General features: G+C 34.8%; 1 protein-coding gene across 3 annotated transcripts; it reads left to right on the top strand.

The window, feature by feature from the left end:
• Positions 1-5695: 5695 nt before the first annotated feature.
• Positions 5696-11490, top strand: LOC140811636 (protein PAT1 homolog 2-like). Of its 3 annotated transcripts, XM_073169650.1 has the most exons (6): positions 5696-6070; positions 6265-6434; positions 7259-7315; positions 7401-7567; positions 8243-8336; positions 8835-11490. In XM_073169650.1, the coding sequence occupies exons 4-6, from the start codon at positions 7460-7462 to the stop codon at positions 10901-10903; spliced, it is 2271 nt and encodes a 756-aa protein (XP_073025751.1). In that variant the 5' UTR covers positions 5696-6070; positions 6265-6434; positions 7259-7315; positions 7401-7459; the 3' UTR covers positions 10904-11490. The 3 variants fall into 3 exon arrangements, with proteins under 3 accessions (XP_073025751.1, XP_073025750.1, XP_073025752.1); XM_073169649.1 differs by lacking the exon at positions 7401-7567 and having other exon boundaries at positions 5698-6070; positions 8835-11487; XM_073169651.1 differs by lacking the exons at positions 5696-6070; positions 6265-6434; positions 7259-7315 and having other exon boundaries at positions 7411-7514; positions 8835-11489.
• The last annotated feature ends 5823 nt before the right edge of the window (positions 11491-17313 follow it).

Genomic DNA, 17313 nt, shown 5'->3' with positions numbered 1-17313 from the left:
TTTATTCAGTTTAACTGATTGTTATTGACCAACGGGATATCTAGTTTCAGTTTGTAACAAAACTGAACTCATATTGTCGAAGAATATTTAAATTCAAGCAGTGTTTATCAACTCCCCTTCTAAACACTCTTTATTCGATTAACCGATCCTTTCATACTCTTAGCATAAAAAGTAATATTTTTTCATGGATGACCCAAATAATAGGTCCGTCTCACAAATACGACCCGTGAGACCGTCTCACACAAGTTTTTGCCCTAAGAGAAATATTAGAGGAAATCTTTGGAGATTTACCAATTTTTGTCTGAGAAATACTTGAGCCAAACCACAAAATTTCATTAATCTACAAACAATAAAAAAAATTTAATTTAAAATATAAAATCTTTATCTCTCCCAAAAATCACATTCAAAAAATATTTAAAGAGGGTACATGTATATTTATTTAAATAAATAGCCTATATTCATGCCATCCAAAGTAAAAAATATTTATCACGTAACTTGGATGGACTCAAATGCAAGCTGCATATGTTCGAGCCCTCCCGACCCCATCATTTAGGAATTAATAAAAATAGGGCAATAAATCAGACCTCATCACATTTCTCATTTATTTTATCATAAAAATAAATAATTAATAAATCCGTACTAATAAATAATTAATTAATACATGAGAAAAATTCTCAAAATCCCCAAAAGTAAACAAAAATGTGTTTCCAGTCCCCATGCCAGGAAAAATAAGTTTTAACTCCCTGACCCATTTTAATATATGTTTGAGGTCCTAAATGGCATGAAATTACGTTGTTGCCCCTTGTTATTTTTGGATAACCCTTAAACACCCTCGTATTTGTTTTTAATTTTACGCTTCCTTTTGTATTTGTCCCGACATTACTCCTCCTAATTCCCAACGTCTCCCAAACTGTATCTACTTTGTGCCAATGTGAATTGGAGGAAAGCTTGCAGAGAAATCGAACAACAGAGACAAAATGGGTAAAAAAACTTGAGTACAAGAATCTAAAGAAGATGGACGAGTAAATCACCACGAGAAAAGATAGTGAAGAAATTTGTGAAAGAGAAAAAACAGAGAAAACGGAAATCAGGTTTGTATATTTCTGTAATTTTTAAATTGAATCCTCTTGTTATGATGTTGCTATTTTGTTTGGTAATTTTGTTCTTGTTCGGACAGTGAGTGCTCGAAATTTTCTCTCATTGATTAGGAACATTTATCATCAATTTGTAGGGTTTCCTTTTCATATGTTATCAAGTTGGTTCTGTAGTTATATTGCATTATTTATGAAGATTATAGATGATGTTTATAAATCAGGTTTAAAAGTGTTGGCTTTATGAACCAAGTATCCCCAATGACCACGTTACTTTTATGCTAATAGTAATGTGATTGATACTTGATCGAATCTCTTTATTTGTGTTTATATTTATCCTAGATTCTTTGTAAAAAAAAATTCACGTGCTGATATATAAATATATATACATCAGAGATAGATTCTGATCGTTTTTTCATTTTTTAACGTAGAGTTTACTGTTGAGAAGAACCTTGGTCAATCTGGTAATGAGCAGAAGGAGGAAAATGAATTATGTTCAAAGCTACTTTCACGTTATTCCCCCCATTTCTTTAAATCCGTGATGAGAGAACTGAAGCCTGTCTTAGGTTTGCAACAAATTGGTCGGATAAAAGATACGCCGTTTGCTAAATGGATTGATATCCATGTGCTTGAGATAAGTAGTTCGAGAATTGATTATGTTCTCAATATATTTCAGTTTGATTCGTGCTCGTTAGTTGTTGGTGAAGATATATCAATACCTTTTAGTTCAGCAGATTTCTCTGTTATTCTCGGGCTGCGTCATGTTGGACAACCTGTTGATTTGGACCTGAAAGTGATTCCAAGTTTTTGCCTCGTCAATTTGAAGGAAAAGTGACTAATGCCAAACGTGCTGTTATTTTTAAAAAATTAATTTCGCTTGCTGCCATTGACGATAACAGTGAAGTCGATGATTTTGTTCGTTTTTTATCTTGTTTGTTTTCAACTGCATAATATTCCCAACTTGTAATTATTCAACCCCTGTTTTTATTTTCTCTTATCTCGATGACTTTCGACTTTTTTCGAGTATGCTTGGTGAGATGCTGCCTTCAGATTTTTGTGCCGAGGTTTACGTGACGTCGGAAGTAAAATTTATTTAGACGGAAGCACTGTTGGTTTAATGGTTAGTATTGTGTTTTATTTTTGTTAAAAAAAATTTGTTCTCAATTCAGATTTTCTTATTTGATTTAGGCATAGGTATATGAGAGGGTTCCAGTATTAGGAGTGTGCACCGGTTTACATGTTTTCCCTCGGTTGTTTCGATGGGTGGAAAGCAAGATTCCATTGAAGTTTGTTGAAGCTGAATCACTCTTGAATTCCATAGATTCAACCCAAGTTGGTCTTATTTCAGAATGTTACAACAGAATTCAAATTCAACAAAGACAACACATGAAATGTTACAACAGAATTCAAATTCAAAAAATCATATAACACCTAACAACTCAACACCAACAGTATACAAAAACACAATAATCAAATCAAGGCAACACCGCCAATGCTGCCACTGGAACGGGTGTGTCTCCTCTTGCGCACGTCCAAAATTGAATCCATTGTTGTCCTTTTTCTGTAGAAGTTAGCAAAATTGAATCAACTGCAAGAAAGTAACAAATGAAATGAAATTGAAAATGGTCAATGAAATTGAACAAATTTCTACGAGCATCCATTCAAAACAACCAAAAACACAAAACAAGCTAGTTTATAGCTTTTTTGCAGCTTTTTCAGTTGTGTCCTCGTACACGAAAACGACTACACTTTGACAGACGTGATTGAATTTGGGATGGTATTCTTTGAGTCCTTCCACGCCCTGGATGACTACGCACATCAGGAGCATTGATTACATATCCTTCATCGCTATTACACTCATACATGTCAAATGTCGGTATGAGATTAATAATGCCCTTGTATGTTTGACGATACATATCAGTTTTGAAAATTTATCACAGAAGGCTTATACCGACATTGACTTTGATTCTATGGCAGCACAAGCATGTTTGCAAGGGAGCATATTGATCTGCCAGGTTCTACATGAACAAGTCCATTCATTCAAATCAACATCACATGTTTTATCACAGTCAATTACTTCAAACTTCCAACCGCATGGACGATGCACTTTCAAGGTGCGAGATTCAATGTATGTTCTCATAACAGCCTTCTCTTTTGCTGGGCTTAATTCTTTCACCATGCCTAATGTTGCTTCGCGTCGTCGGTGCATCATATTCATTATTTCCTCACGTATATGTTCAACCATAGAAACAACAGGGAGATAACGAGCTGGTTTAACCCAATTATTCCAACATTCAGCGATGTTATTTATAACACCCCAACGATTTCCACGAAACAAAGCATTAGAAAGCTCAGACTTTTGAATAAATGCTACTGCATGTGGCATTGACTCAAAGATATTATTCATGTGCTGTGAAAACTCATGTTGTGATGGGGCATAGGCAGCTTTTTTGAATACCGACGAACAATGCTTTTTGTTATGTAGAGGATAACTTCGCAACACCTGTAATGACCAAAAGACAATTAATAATTTTTTTTCTAATACAGTACATGCCTACATTAAAACTATTTAATAATATAATACACAAAAAACAATAATTAATTACTAACCTGTCTTCACAAAATTATCGACCAAGTGCCTCAAACAATACGCATGATGACTACCCGGAAATAAAAGTTGGATAGCCTTGATAATCCCAAGATGTCTGTCTGAGAAAAAGATGAATCTGTCGAATCCCATGGTATGATGCGTAAGTATGACACATCTCAAATGATAACAAAATCATTCCCAATTAGAATCATTCTCCGCATCTACTACAGAATATGCTAAAGTGAAAAGATCGTCATTGGCATCCTTCGTCACAGCAAGTAGCATACTTTCTTTGTATTTATTTTTTATGTGAGTTCCATCCAAAAATATCAACGGTCTACAACCAGTAGCAAAACCAACTGCACATGCATTAAACCAAATGAATAATCGTTTAAACTTATTATCTACCAGATCTATCTCACATTCAACAACACTGCCAGGATTTGTTTCTCTGACAGCTTGACAATATCATCTCAATCTATTGTAGCAGCCCTTTTCTGAACTGTGAATATCATGCATCACTATTTCCTTCCCCTTCCACACCTTGCGTTAACCTATCTCTACTCCATAGTCCTTATTTAAATCCCTCATCATTGAACAAAGACGATAAGAAGGCTCTTCCCTCAATTTATCCTTCAATTAGCAACCCAAGCTGCATCAGCTCTAGGATGCCCTCTACTTCGTAAATTATCCTCTCCACACGAGTGCTGTAAATTGCATTTTCTAATCCCAAATAGATTGTCTGCTTTATGTCGAGAAGCATAAATCCTCCATTTACAACTTTTTATACTACAAATAGTGATAATCTTTTCTCGATCATTTTTTTTATATAAATATGAACATCTTGTAGCAATCGAATACTTTCTAATATAGGTTCTACATTCTGCAGCATCCTTGAATATTTTCCCCTCGCCTCGATGCAACTGAAACCAATCGTCAATGGAATTTTGTACGGGGGTATCTTCGAGCTTGTTATCACTACTGGAATGTATGTTATCTTCATCAACCCTTTCCAATATCATAACCATATATTCAGTAATAAATAGGTAAAACCTAAGTTCTCTAATGGAAAACATTAGTGCTACAATAGATACTGAAAATTTTGGCATTAGTTTACTTACTCAAATGGAAATAATGACACAAAATAGACTACAGCTTGAATTAGTCTAACAAACACACAACACAAAACCACGGTATTCTTAACTTTCAAGATTATCACTAAAAAAAGTGCAATATGAACAGAAAAAACATACCAACAAAACACAACATACAAAATAAAAATAAATAACGATACTACATCTCCACAGATTTTCCACCTCCAATATATTCTTTTTTCTCTGCAACAGTTCAATCACTGTATCATCATCTACGTTCAACGTCACGTACATCTTATGTTGGGGAGCTAGGTATTGCATAGTAATGGATTGAGGATTAATCTCCTCGTTTTTTTCCTCCAAACTAGCAAAAATATCAAACAAACTACACCCACTGAAAATCGAAATCACAAATAGTTGGTTATGGAACTTGCAGGTATTAAGAAACGCAAGATTCGATGAACACCCAACTCCAGCAAATTCCATTACACAGAAAATTAAAGCACAAAAAAGATGAGAGATTTCAGACAACGAAGAAAAATTGGGTACAAAGTTTAATCTTGTTTAGTCGTTCAAAGGATTTGTCCACAATTTTTTCCTAAGATTTTCATCGGCAATGGAGAAAGATGAGTATTTAAGGGTTGAGGATAATGAGAGTCAAACCATTTCAGTTTTGGAGAATGATTTCCATAAGGGTATTTTCGATTTTTAGAAAAATAATAAGGGCATCATTGAAAATTGTTAACACGTAGGGATTTTAAACACATAATGCGAGAAGTCAGTGAGTTAAAACATATTAATACTGATATAGCGAGTGGAAGGAAATGTGGGTTTGGTTTTAAATATTTATGAACAATTTACGATTAATACATCAATAACAATAATAAATAAACAAACATGTGCAGCTGTAAATTGCGATCTAACAAACGAAACCCCATCCCACACCCGCATATATATACAATTATATACACACAGATCATGTGCAGCTGTAAATTGCGATCTCTCACACTTTTTCAGAAACAAACCAAACCCCCATCCCACACCCGCATATACATACAATTATATGCACACAGATCTCTCTCTCTCTCTCTCTATGTGTGTGTCACTCTTTTTTTCTCTTCTTGTAAACCCTAATTATCTGCATCGGGAAAGTTGGAAGTTGGGGAATTTGTCTCTCTTTGTGATTGATTTACATTTGGGTTTTGTTTTCTTGGTCTTTGTTCTAGCTATGGAGATGTTAGGGGATGGGAAGGATTTCAATGACGGAAACGACTCGGGTTCTGGCTCTTTTTCTGGTTCGCTGCTTTACTTCCAACTTGCTGTTTCTTCTTGTTTCTATGCTGGCTTTGATCTTTTTTATGTCTTGTTTTTGTTGTTTGTGTGTTTCTTTCCTTTCTTTGTTTGTTTAATGGAACTTCTGCATTTTTTTACCCTTTTCTTTGCTCCATATAGTGTTGGATTATTCAAATAACGGAGTTGTTTTATGTAGATGGAGCTGTATTCGATGCATCCCAGTACTCTTTTTTTGGGAAAGATGTTATGGATGCAGTGGAGTTAGGGGGTTTGGAAGTTGAAGAAGAGGAGGGTGATCCTGTACTTGGAGGTGGACTTGGTGATGAGGAAGAATTGCGAGAGTATCATTTATTTGGCAAAAATGAGGTGAATACATTTAATCACTCCTAAAGACATTTTCCATTTTATGTGTGTTTTGACTTTAAATTTGTGCTGGCTCTTTCTACTTTAGTTGGTTCTAAGATAATTAATTTGTTCTTGGTGTTTTGACTTATGGATTTGGATATTCTCGCACAATCTACGGTTACTTTCTCAACATGCTGAAGTTGCACCACTGCTGCCCGGAAAATGAAACGACCCATTTAAGACTATTTGATAGATGGCAGAATGACTAAAAGACGATGTCTCTATGTTTTCCGTTCTGTATTATGATTGTTTGTGCCTGTGTTGAAATATTCTAATCTGTGAAGCTTTTAAGATGCATATATAGTTTGACTTTGAGAGATTAGATATTGTGAATGAATTAAAAAAGAGCTTGCAGTTTGTTTGGGTAGAATAATTGTTTGGATAGAATAAGGTCTTAGAGATTGTGATGCCTGTGATTTATTTGGTCAGAACTAGATATGTTTTTAGTCTTAAAAAAGTGGTCAGTTCTACTTAAAGGATGAGAGTTTATGGATTGTGTGTTAAGTCATGACTTGCTTTTGCCTTCTTTTTGAGGATCACAAAATGATGTTGGAGTTTTTTCTATTTTGACCGTTATTTTATCTTCTTTAAAAATACCTTTGAAGTTCACAGTTCATCCGAGGATGCAAATGACATTTTTTTTAAATATTTTAGCCAGACATCTTTGCTTTTTGTGCATCTCTTGCATTATTTGATCTTTATAATATCTCTAATGCCTACTTTTTGTCAACCATTATTTCATGGATTTCTTGACAACTGATTGTATTCTGTTGCCCTTTCTCCAGGGATCAGTATTTGGATCATTGTCTGAAATTGATGATCTGGCTACTACATTTGCAAAGGTTGTTTCTTCATCTCAAACTTGAAACACTTGGTTTTGTTTTGTGTTCTTTGATATAGTTTTGGTTTTTTAATTTTTTCTTCTAGGAAGTTCTTCCCATTTCTTTGATTGGAACTGGATCTGATTTACTTGTGTACCCGGCATAATGTGGCTCCACCATGTTTTTCTGCAAACCATGCTCGCTGCATCTTTTATGAATGGTTTGGGGTTAATTAAAATCTTGACAAGCGCTTGTATTTACGCGATTCCCATGGTATTTTATTTAAATCTGTTTTCTGTATTGTGTTATGAATGAAATCAAACAGGTTGTGGTAATCTCTATTGCCGGATTGTTGTGATTGCAATAACGAAGATAAAATATTGTCGCCTAGGCGCATGTTTTTAATAACTACGAAATATCCTCCGTAAACCTACTTTATGATTTAGGTTGAGCTAGTTCTGTTATGGGAGGACAGTCCCTTAAATAAGATTTGGAGATGTCCCAATCAGTCGCCAACAGTAATTAAACATTTGAAGAAATCTAAAGCAAAACCATATTGGAAGTTATTATTGCATTTCATATTTAGCTGTATGGACTTTATAGCTAATTGAATTGGAAGAATGACATTCAGGGATGTACATTACCAAAAATAAATAGGATTTGTTTGGCAAAACAAACATCGTCGATAAAATTTTATTGGTGATGTGAATTTGAATGTACAAAATGATACTTCAGCATAATTTGGGTTGCTGACTAAACAACTTGTCCAAATTCAAATGCATAAGCTGATAGTTTACACTCAAGGAAACTTTGAAATGCTCAACAGATGTTAGGTTAAATTGAAAGATGTCTCTAAAGAGCCTCAGAGCTTTTGAATGCCAAGGTTACAGACTTTTTTTTTTTGCCTGCTCCATCGTATCTGATGTTAATATTTTTTATTTCTTTTAGTTGAACAAAGTTGTTTCTGGGCCAAGGCACCCTGGAGTTATTGGTGACCGAGGATCTGGATCTGGATCTGGATCGGGATCTTTTTCAAGGGAGAGTGAGTATAATGTCCTTTTTAATCGCTCTGTATGATAACTTACTTGTGATTGTTCTTCTGTTACTATTTTGTAGCTGAAAATTTCGTAAGTAAGAAGTTAAACTAAATTATCTAATTGGATGTGAAATTTCTCATGTGATGTATTTTTTAATTTTCAGTAGTTGTCTCTTCATCAATCATCATTAAGAAAATCCCTGGCTGTCCTGATAATGTTTCAAATGCCTATGAAGATATATGAAATATTGACATTGGTTCATTTTTAAGTGGTGTCTAGAGTTGTATGTGTTATTGGAAATTCATCTCCTTTTTCTCATTCTCTCATTTTTCACTGCCTTGGTTTTACTGTGAGATAGCTGGAGCTTTGTTGCAATGTGTAAGGGCATGTGTATTATAGTGGTTTGATTTGCAGATAACTTTCCTTGCTGTTTCTCCATTTTTTATTTGTGCGCTTGTGCTTTATGTAATTTTATTCCTTTCAATAACACGAGGTTGCTGCAGGTTCATCTGCTGCAGATTGGGCACGAGAGGCAGATTTTCCTGACTGGCTTGACCATCGTATGTCCGACTCAGAATGTTTTGATGAAAATAAGAGATGGTCATCACAGCCACATCTCTCTTCGCTGTATCATCCAGAATCTAAACCATTGCATAGAACATCGTCATACCCTCGGCAGCAGCAGCAGCTACAACGGTTCTCTAGTGAGCCTATTTTAGTCCCAAAATCTTCTTTCACTTCCTTTCCTCCACCGGGATCGCTACAAACTTCGATGAATAATTTGAATCATCTTAATTTGTTATCTCTTTCTGGTGGATCTCAGTCACCGTTCTCTTTGCCATACCAGTCTCCATTATCTGGTTCAAGTCTTCATTTAGCCGAAATGCCTATTGGGTTTTGTGATCATGTAAACATGCTGCACTCATTCTCCCCTAACTTCTCACATAACAATCATCTGCAAAATCACTGGAATAGTAACACCAATGTTCTTCATGGTGATAATTCTATCCTCTTAAACAATATTTTACGACATCAGTATCAAAATGGGTTATTACCACCGCTAATACCCTCACAGCAACAGAGATTGCATCTTTCATATCATTCACCTTTAGCAAATTTTTCAGCATTGCAACATCACGCATACAACACCTTCCCTTCACCATCATATTTGGGTAGGTATAAGTACACTGATAAAAGAGAGTCAAAATCAAAATCATCACGTAGAGATAGACATTCTGCCCTATTTTCTCACCAAGGGCCTGATTCTAGCAGCCATAGGAGTGAGAGTAATTTGCCACAGTTTAAATCAAAACATATGACCGCTGAGGAAATAGAGACCATTTTTAAAATTCAGCATGCCGCCACTCATGGAAACGACCCATATGTAGATGATTATTATCACCAAGCCCGTCTGGCCAAACAATCTGCTGAATCAGGGTCAAAATATCATTTTTGCCCTTCACACCCAAGGGAACAATCTTCTAGGTCCCGTAATAGTGCTGAATCACAACCATATTTCCATGTCGATGCACTTGGAAAAGTTTGCTTTTCTTCAATTCGTAGGCCCCAGTCTCTTCTTGATTTAGATCCTCCTCCCTCTGCTTGTGGAGATGGTAATGCTGAGCATAAATCATCAGAGAAGCCTTTGGAACGGGAACCAATGCTTGCTGCAAGGGTCACTATTGAGGATGGGTTTCGCCTTCTTTTGAATGTTGATGACATTGACCGACTCTTACAGTTTACTCAACCCCGAGATGGGGGAAGTCTTCTTAGGCGGAAGCGCCATGTTCTATTAGAATGCTTAACTGCTTCTCTTCAGCTTGTTGATCCGCTTGGTAAAAGTAGTAATCCTATCGGGCTGTCTCCCAAGGATGATATTATGTTTCTGCGATTAGTTTCTATTTCTAAAGGTCGGAAGCTTATTTCAAGGTTTCTTCACCTTTTACCTGGAAGTGAACTTGCTCGAATAGTTTGCATGGCCATCTTCCGCCATTTAAGATTTCTGTTTGGTGGCCTTCCCTCTGATCCAGATGCAGCTGATACCATTAATGGTCTTGCCAAAGCAGTGGCTTTGAGTGTTAGTAGTATGGACCTTAATTCACTTAGTGCTTGTCTTGCTGCTGTAGTTTGTTCATCAGAGCAGCCACCTCTTCGTCCGATAAGGAGCCCTGCTGGAGATGGTGCCTCCCTCATTTTAACGTCTATTTTAGAAAGAGCAACTAACTTGTTAACAGGTTCTCAGACTCCCAGCCACTTCAGCATGCCTATTCAAACTCTTTGGCAGGCTTCATTTGATGCGTTCTTCGGTCTGTTGACGAAGTACTGCATGAGTAAACATGATAGCATAATGCAGTCATTAACTACCGAAAGCCCACTAAACTCAGAGGCGGAGGCTGCAAGAGCTGTGAGCAGGGAGATGCCTGTGGAACTTCTACGTGCCAGTCTCCCACACACTGATGAGAGTCAGAAGAAATTGTTACTGAATTTTGCTCAGCGGTCCGTGCCTGTTACTGGATTTAATACTCATGATGGAGTTGGTGGACAAAAAAATCCTCAATCAGTGAGGGGCTAGCTGAGACAGGGACAAGTTGTGTGGTAGCCAGAGTTGTGAATTCTTCACCCTGGAGCCCTTCATTCTGCTGCACAAAGATGAAAGAATGGGTGTGGTATACTTTAGGCGGCGTTTTAATTCCCAAAGTTCTACTCCTGCTACCACCTGTTTCTTTCCTTCCTGCTCACACTATAACCCGTTTCTTTAAATCTTTTTGTTTTCTGCATATATATGAAATACAAACTAACATGACTTTCGAAAGCTGTGGGATATCGGAAGCTTTATTTTGATCCTAGTCTGCAACCTCTGGTTTAAAACTGAAGGGTGAAATACACAGGAGTTCAATGATGTGAAGATTTGAGTAGTGATTACTTGTAACAATTAGCAGAAATACTAGGTTGTCGACCATTATTAGCTCGTTTATATAGCTATTGATATCAAAATCTCTGGACGTGATCTGTTTTCCATCACTTGTATTTCATGTGCAGGTGTATGCGTGTGTTTTGCAGGTGTTTTGTCTACAAATTACACCACATCCATGATTGTAACTAATGTTAATGTTAGTGAGTTAAGGATGAATAAGGTCTTGCTCTTTTGTAATAAAGCTTCCTGCATCACTTTGCCCCCTTCAATTTTTGAAATCAAGGTCCTAAAATATGCGAATTAAATTTTAAGCATGATTAGTTGGAGATTATAAGCATAAGTAATGTTTTTAGTTTTTTAAGTAATTTCAGTTTTAATTGCATCATGTAAAAAGATGATGGATGGAATAATCTGTATATATTATTAATTTAATAGCAAGTGTTTGATTTTCAAGCTCTACAAAACGTTTAATTTAAAAATTATAATTTCAAACAATTACATTCGATTGAGGAAGAGGATTGAGGAAGATGAGAATGCGAGAAACAGAAGTAAAGTTGGATAGGTGGATAAAGACTATAATCCCAATAAATCATTAAATAATTGTTATTATGTTCATTCGCCTAAATGATTTTTTTTAATTGAGACTTTACTACATATTTTAGTGGTAAAATTTTATGTTTTGAATTTTTTTAAAATAAGTCTGAATAAAATAATTGGAAGAGCAACTATATCCTTTTATTTTGGGTTTTTCTGAGATGCTATTTTATCCTTGATTCATCCCTATTTATTGTTTCTTGACCAAACCGTTGCATGTGTAGGAGTAGGATTTCATATTGGTACTGTAATATGATTGAATATTATATTTATGTTGAATATATTATTCAGAAATATATCTATATCATATGGGACAATAATATTTATCGAACATTTCTGAGGCAGGTCAAATTTAAGGACGAAATTTCTGAGGCAGGTCAAATTTATGCATTAATTAATACAATAAAACCGTAAGGAGGACACTGATAATTTTCATTTCCTTTAAATATATATTTCTGTTATGAAAAAATAAAAATTTATGGTAAAAAGTAAAAATCTTGAGCTCTCAAAATTTATCAAACTACACAACTTTATAAAAATTTTCTCTCTACTTAATTGTGAATTTTTTCACAAATAGTGAGGCTATTTATAGAATTTCTTTACAAATAATCCAAAAATAAATTCATCATTACCTACATCATCACACACTAATTTTCAATATTTACAACTCTTATTTTCAACATTCAAATATTCAATACACACATTTTAAATATTATTTTTCAACACTCTCTCTTGTGATGATGATCATAATGATTGTCTTCATTACGTGTTTTTATACTGTCTCGTTAAAAACCTTACTAGGAAAAAACCATTGGGAAAAAACCATAGTAAGGGAAAAAGAGTGCAGTCACGTAAACTCCCCCTCATGTTGTCATGAACAATTCTTCACAAATTTCGTAGATTGCGCATCCCAATATTATATATGTGCTTTCTGAATGTTGTCGTATGAAGTGACTTTGTGAAGAGATCTGATGAGTTTTCACTTGATTGAATGTGACGAACATCAATACATTTATTCTTCTCAAACTCCTTGGTGAATGCGAAGAACTTAGGAGGAATATGTTTAGTTTTGTCGCTTTTTATGTATCTTTCTTTCATTTGAACAACACATGCAGCATTATCTTCATATAGTATCACAGGCTTCTCGTCAAATGATAATCCACATGAGATTTGGATATGTTGGGTCATTGATTTTAATCACACACATTCACAACTTGCTTCATGTAGTGCAATAATCTCGGCATGATTTGATGAAGTTGTTACGAGCGTTTGTTTCTGTGAACGCGAAGAAATTGCAGTGCCTCCACGAGTAAATACATATCCAGTTTGTGAACGTGCCTTGTGTGGATCAGATAAGTATCCAACATCGGCATAACCAATTATACTTGGATTAGCATCTTTTGAATACAAAAGTCTCAAGTATGTCGTTCCTCGTAGATAACAAAATATGTGTTTAATTCTGTTCCAATGTCTCTTTGTTGGATATGTGCTAAATCTTGCCAACAAATTTATGACAAAAGATATATCAGGCCTTCTACAATTTGTAAGATACATAAGGGCACCGATATCACTTAGATATGGTACTTCTGGACCAAGAATATCTTCATCATCTTCACATGGACGGAATGGATCATTTTCTATGTTTAATGATCTAACAACCATTGGAGTACTTAAAGGATTTGATTTATCCATATTAAAACGTTTAAGGATCTTTTCTGTATAATTTTTCTGGTGAACAAACATTCCACATTCTTTTTGTTCAATTTATAAATCCAGACAATACTTGGTTTTTCCAAGATCTTTCAATTCAAATTCTTCCTTCAAGTATGACACAACTTCTTGATTTTCCCTATTCATTCCAATGATGTTTAAATTATCAACATATACATCAATAATTACGCAACCGGATGTTGTTTTCTTAATGAAAACACAAGGGCATATTGAATTATTTACATATCCTTTTTTCATCAAGTGATCACTTAGTCGATTATACCACATTCAATCGGATCGCTTTAACCTATATAATGATCTTTGTAATTTCACAGAATAACATTCTCTGGGTTTTGAACTTTATGCTTCAGGCATCTTAAATCCTTCAGAGATTTTCATATACATATTACTATCAAGTGATCCATATAAGTAACCTGTAACAACATCCATAAGATGGATTTCTAAATTTTCAGATACCGCCAAGCTAATCAAATACCGAAACGTAATTGCATCCATCACGGGATAATACGTTTCTTTATAATCAATTCCATGTCTTTGAGAAAAACCTTGTGCAACAAGTCGAGCTTTCTATCTTATATTTCATTTATCTCATTTCGCTTTCGAATAAAAACTCATTTGTATCCAACAGGTTTTACACCTTCAGGTGTAAGGACTATAGGTCCAAAAACATTACGTTTATTTAGCGAATCTAATTCAACCTGGATGACATCTTTCCATTTTATCCAATCCTGCCGATTTTTACATTCACCAAAAGATTTTGGTTCTTGATCTTCATTATCATTTATGATGTCGATTGCCACATTATAAGAAAATATATAATCAATTTCTTCTATATCTTTTCGGTTCCATATTTTTCCAGTATTAATATAATTGATAGAGATTTCACGATTTTAGTCAGTTTGTGGTTCTGACATAACATTTTAATCATCATGTGTTTCTTCAGGAATATCATTCTCTATTTTGCGAGCATCATGTTTTTCTTCAGGAACATCATTCTCTATTTTGTGATCATCGTGTTTCTCTATGAATTTTCTTTTTCGAGGATTTTTATCCTTGGAACCGACTGGCCTTCCACGCTTCATGCGTTTAATGACATCATGAGTATCTTCAATATGTTTCTTCGGAATTTCAATTCGTGCAGGGGCATTTGCAGCATTTATATATGATTTAGTTATCCCTTTTGTGTCTGCAAATGCATCTGGTATTTGATTTGCTATTCTTTGCAAGTGCACAATTTGTTGTACATCTTCTTCACATTGTTTTGTTCTTGGATCCAGATGTAACAATGATGATACATACCATGTAATTTCCTTTTCGGTATGTTTCTGTTCTCCCCCTAACATTGGGAAGATTTCCTCATTAAAATGACAATCAGCAAAACGTGATGTGAACACGTCTCCTGTCTGAGGTTCAATATATCGAATGATTGATGGACTATCATAACCGATATAAACTCCAATCTTTCTTTGAGGTCCCATTTTATTTCGTTGAGGTGGTGCAATAGGCACATACACCATACATCCAAAAATTATCAGATGAAAAATGTCTGGTTGTTTACCAAATACAAGCTGCAATGGGGAGTATTTATGATATACACTTGGTCTGATGCGAATTAATGCAGCAGCATGTAAATTTCATGTCCCCATATAGAAATAGGGAGCTTTGTTTTCATAATCATTGGTCTAGCAATCATTTGCAGACGTTTAATCAATGATTCAGTCAATCCATTCTGTGTATGTACATGAGCAACAAGATGCTCAACAATGATTCCCATAGACATACAATAATCATTGAAAGTATGGGAAGTAAATTCACCAGCATTATCAACTCTAATTTTCTGGATTGTATAATCGGGAAATTGATTCCTCAATTTTATTATTTGAGCAAGTAATCTTGCAAATACAACATTTTGAGTTGACAATAAACATACATGTGACCATCTGCTGGAGGCATCAATCAATACCATAAATTATCTGAATGGTCCACATGGTGGATGGATTGGTCCACAAATATCACCCTGAATACGTTCAAGAAACATTGGTGATTCAGTTTGGATTTTGGCTGGTGATGGTCTTATAATAAGTTTTCCAATAGAACATGCTTTACATTGAAACTTATTATTTTGTAAGATCTTCTGGTCTTTCAACGGATGACCATGTGTATTTTCTATAATTCTTCGCATTATTGTTAAACCAGGATGTCCTAATCGATCATGTCAATTAGTTAATATTGAAGAATTACCAACTACCATGTTTGATTCAATGGGACTTATATGTGTATAATGCAATCCAATATGGAGCATTGGTAGTTTTTCAATCACATATTTCTTTTCTGATTTATATGTGGTAAGACACATATATTTCTCATCACTTCATTCATTGTTTGAGTATCATACCCATGAAAGTATATATCATTAAAACTCAACAAATTTTTTTCGATTGTGGTGAATACAAAGCATCATTGATAAAAAATTCCGTACCATTAGGTAACAAAAATTGTGCTTTACCACATCCTTTAATCAACTCTACAGGACTGATATTGTATTCACCATTGTTTTTGTTGGTTTTAGTTCCAAAAAATATCTTTTATCTCGAAGAATAGTGTGCGTTGTACCACTATCAGGTATGCAAACTTTCACGTGATTGTCCCTTCTTTAGCTTTGTTCATGGCATTTTCCATATTTGAACTTCAAAATATGCAATGAAAAAAATTTACTGATAATACATATGTAAATATATTAACACATATCATAATTATATAATAAAACATTATTATATGAACACATGAAAAATAGATTATTGTACATTTATTTTCTACCACTATATTATTCATTTTCAGAGAATCATTGAGAAAATCTGCAGCGTCAATATTTTTCATTTCTATCCCACCAACATATTGATCATTTCCAGAGAAATCATTTAGAAAATCAGCAGCATCAAAATGAGTTGAATCACTCGAACTGTCACTGCGTTTAGTGAAGTTGGTCTCTTTTTCTTTCCCCTTTATCGATTTTTTATAGAGCTTGCAAAAGTGCTCAGGGGCTCGACAAATATGAGACCAATGTCCTGGAGTGCCGCATCTGAAACAAGAACTTTCAAATCTTTTCGAGTGATTTTCATTAACACTCATGTTCTCATGATGCCTTTTCTGTTGGTGGTTCGTGACGCCCTTTTGAGATGAGTTATAAAAATAAATATTTCTATTGTTTTCAAAACCACGGCCTCGACCACGACCACGACCATGACCAAGACCAATTCCACGTCCACGACCTCGACCTCGACCAAAACCTTGTCTTTGAATTTGATTTTGGTTTCCGTGTTTAAATTCATTTTTACTTACAGTATTTACTTTAGGAAATGCTGATGATTCAGTTGATCGAGACTGATGATTTCTCATTAGCAGCTCGTTGTTCTTTTCCGCCACAAGAAGACAGGCGATTAGTTCAGAATATCTCGCAAATCCACGCACTCTATATTGTTGCTGTAAAGTTATATTTGACGCGTGAAACGTGGAAAATGTTTTTTCAAGCATTTCCGATTCTGTAACCTCATGTCCACAAAATTTTAGCTGCGAGATTATTCGATACATCACTGAATTATAATTATTGATTTTTTTAAAATCTTGGAATCTTAACATATTCCATTCATCACGGGCGGTTGGAAGTATAACTTCCCTCATATGTTCAAATTTTTCTTTTAATCATTTCCACAGATCCATGAGATCTTTTTCGATGAGATATTCAC

This window comes from Primulina eburnea, chromosome 14 (genome assembly GCF_022965805.1).
Source record: "Primulina eburnea isolate SZY01 chromosome 14, ASM2296580v1, whole genome shotgun sequence".
Lineage (NCBI taxonomy): Eukaryota > Viridiplantae > Streptophyta > Magnoliopsida > Lamiales > Gesneriaceae > Primulina > Primulina eburnea.
Note: the sequence above shows the minus strand (reverse complement) of the source record. Positions and strands in the feature narration are given on the sequence as shown.

What these genes read in the sequence shown, in the direction of transcription:
- LOC140811636 (XM_073169649.1), top strand. Translation starts at nt 5,839, where the DNA reads ATGCACACAGATCTCTCTCTCTCTCTCTCTATGTGTGTGTCACTCTTT. An exon ending in ATTTATTTGGCAAAAATGAG is followed by an intron (nt 6,435 to 7,258) that starts GTGAATACATTT and finishes CCCTTTCTCCAG; the next exon opens with GGATCAGTATTTGGATCATT. An exon ending in GGGATCTTTTTCAAGGGAGA is followed by an intron (nt 8,337 to 8,834) that starts GTGAGTATAATG and finishes AGGTTGCTGCAG; the next exon opens with GTTCATCTGCTGCAGATTGG.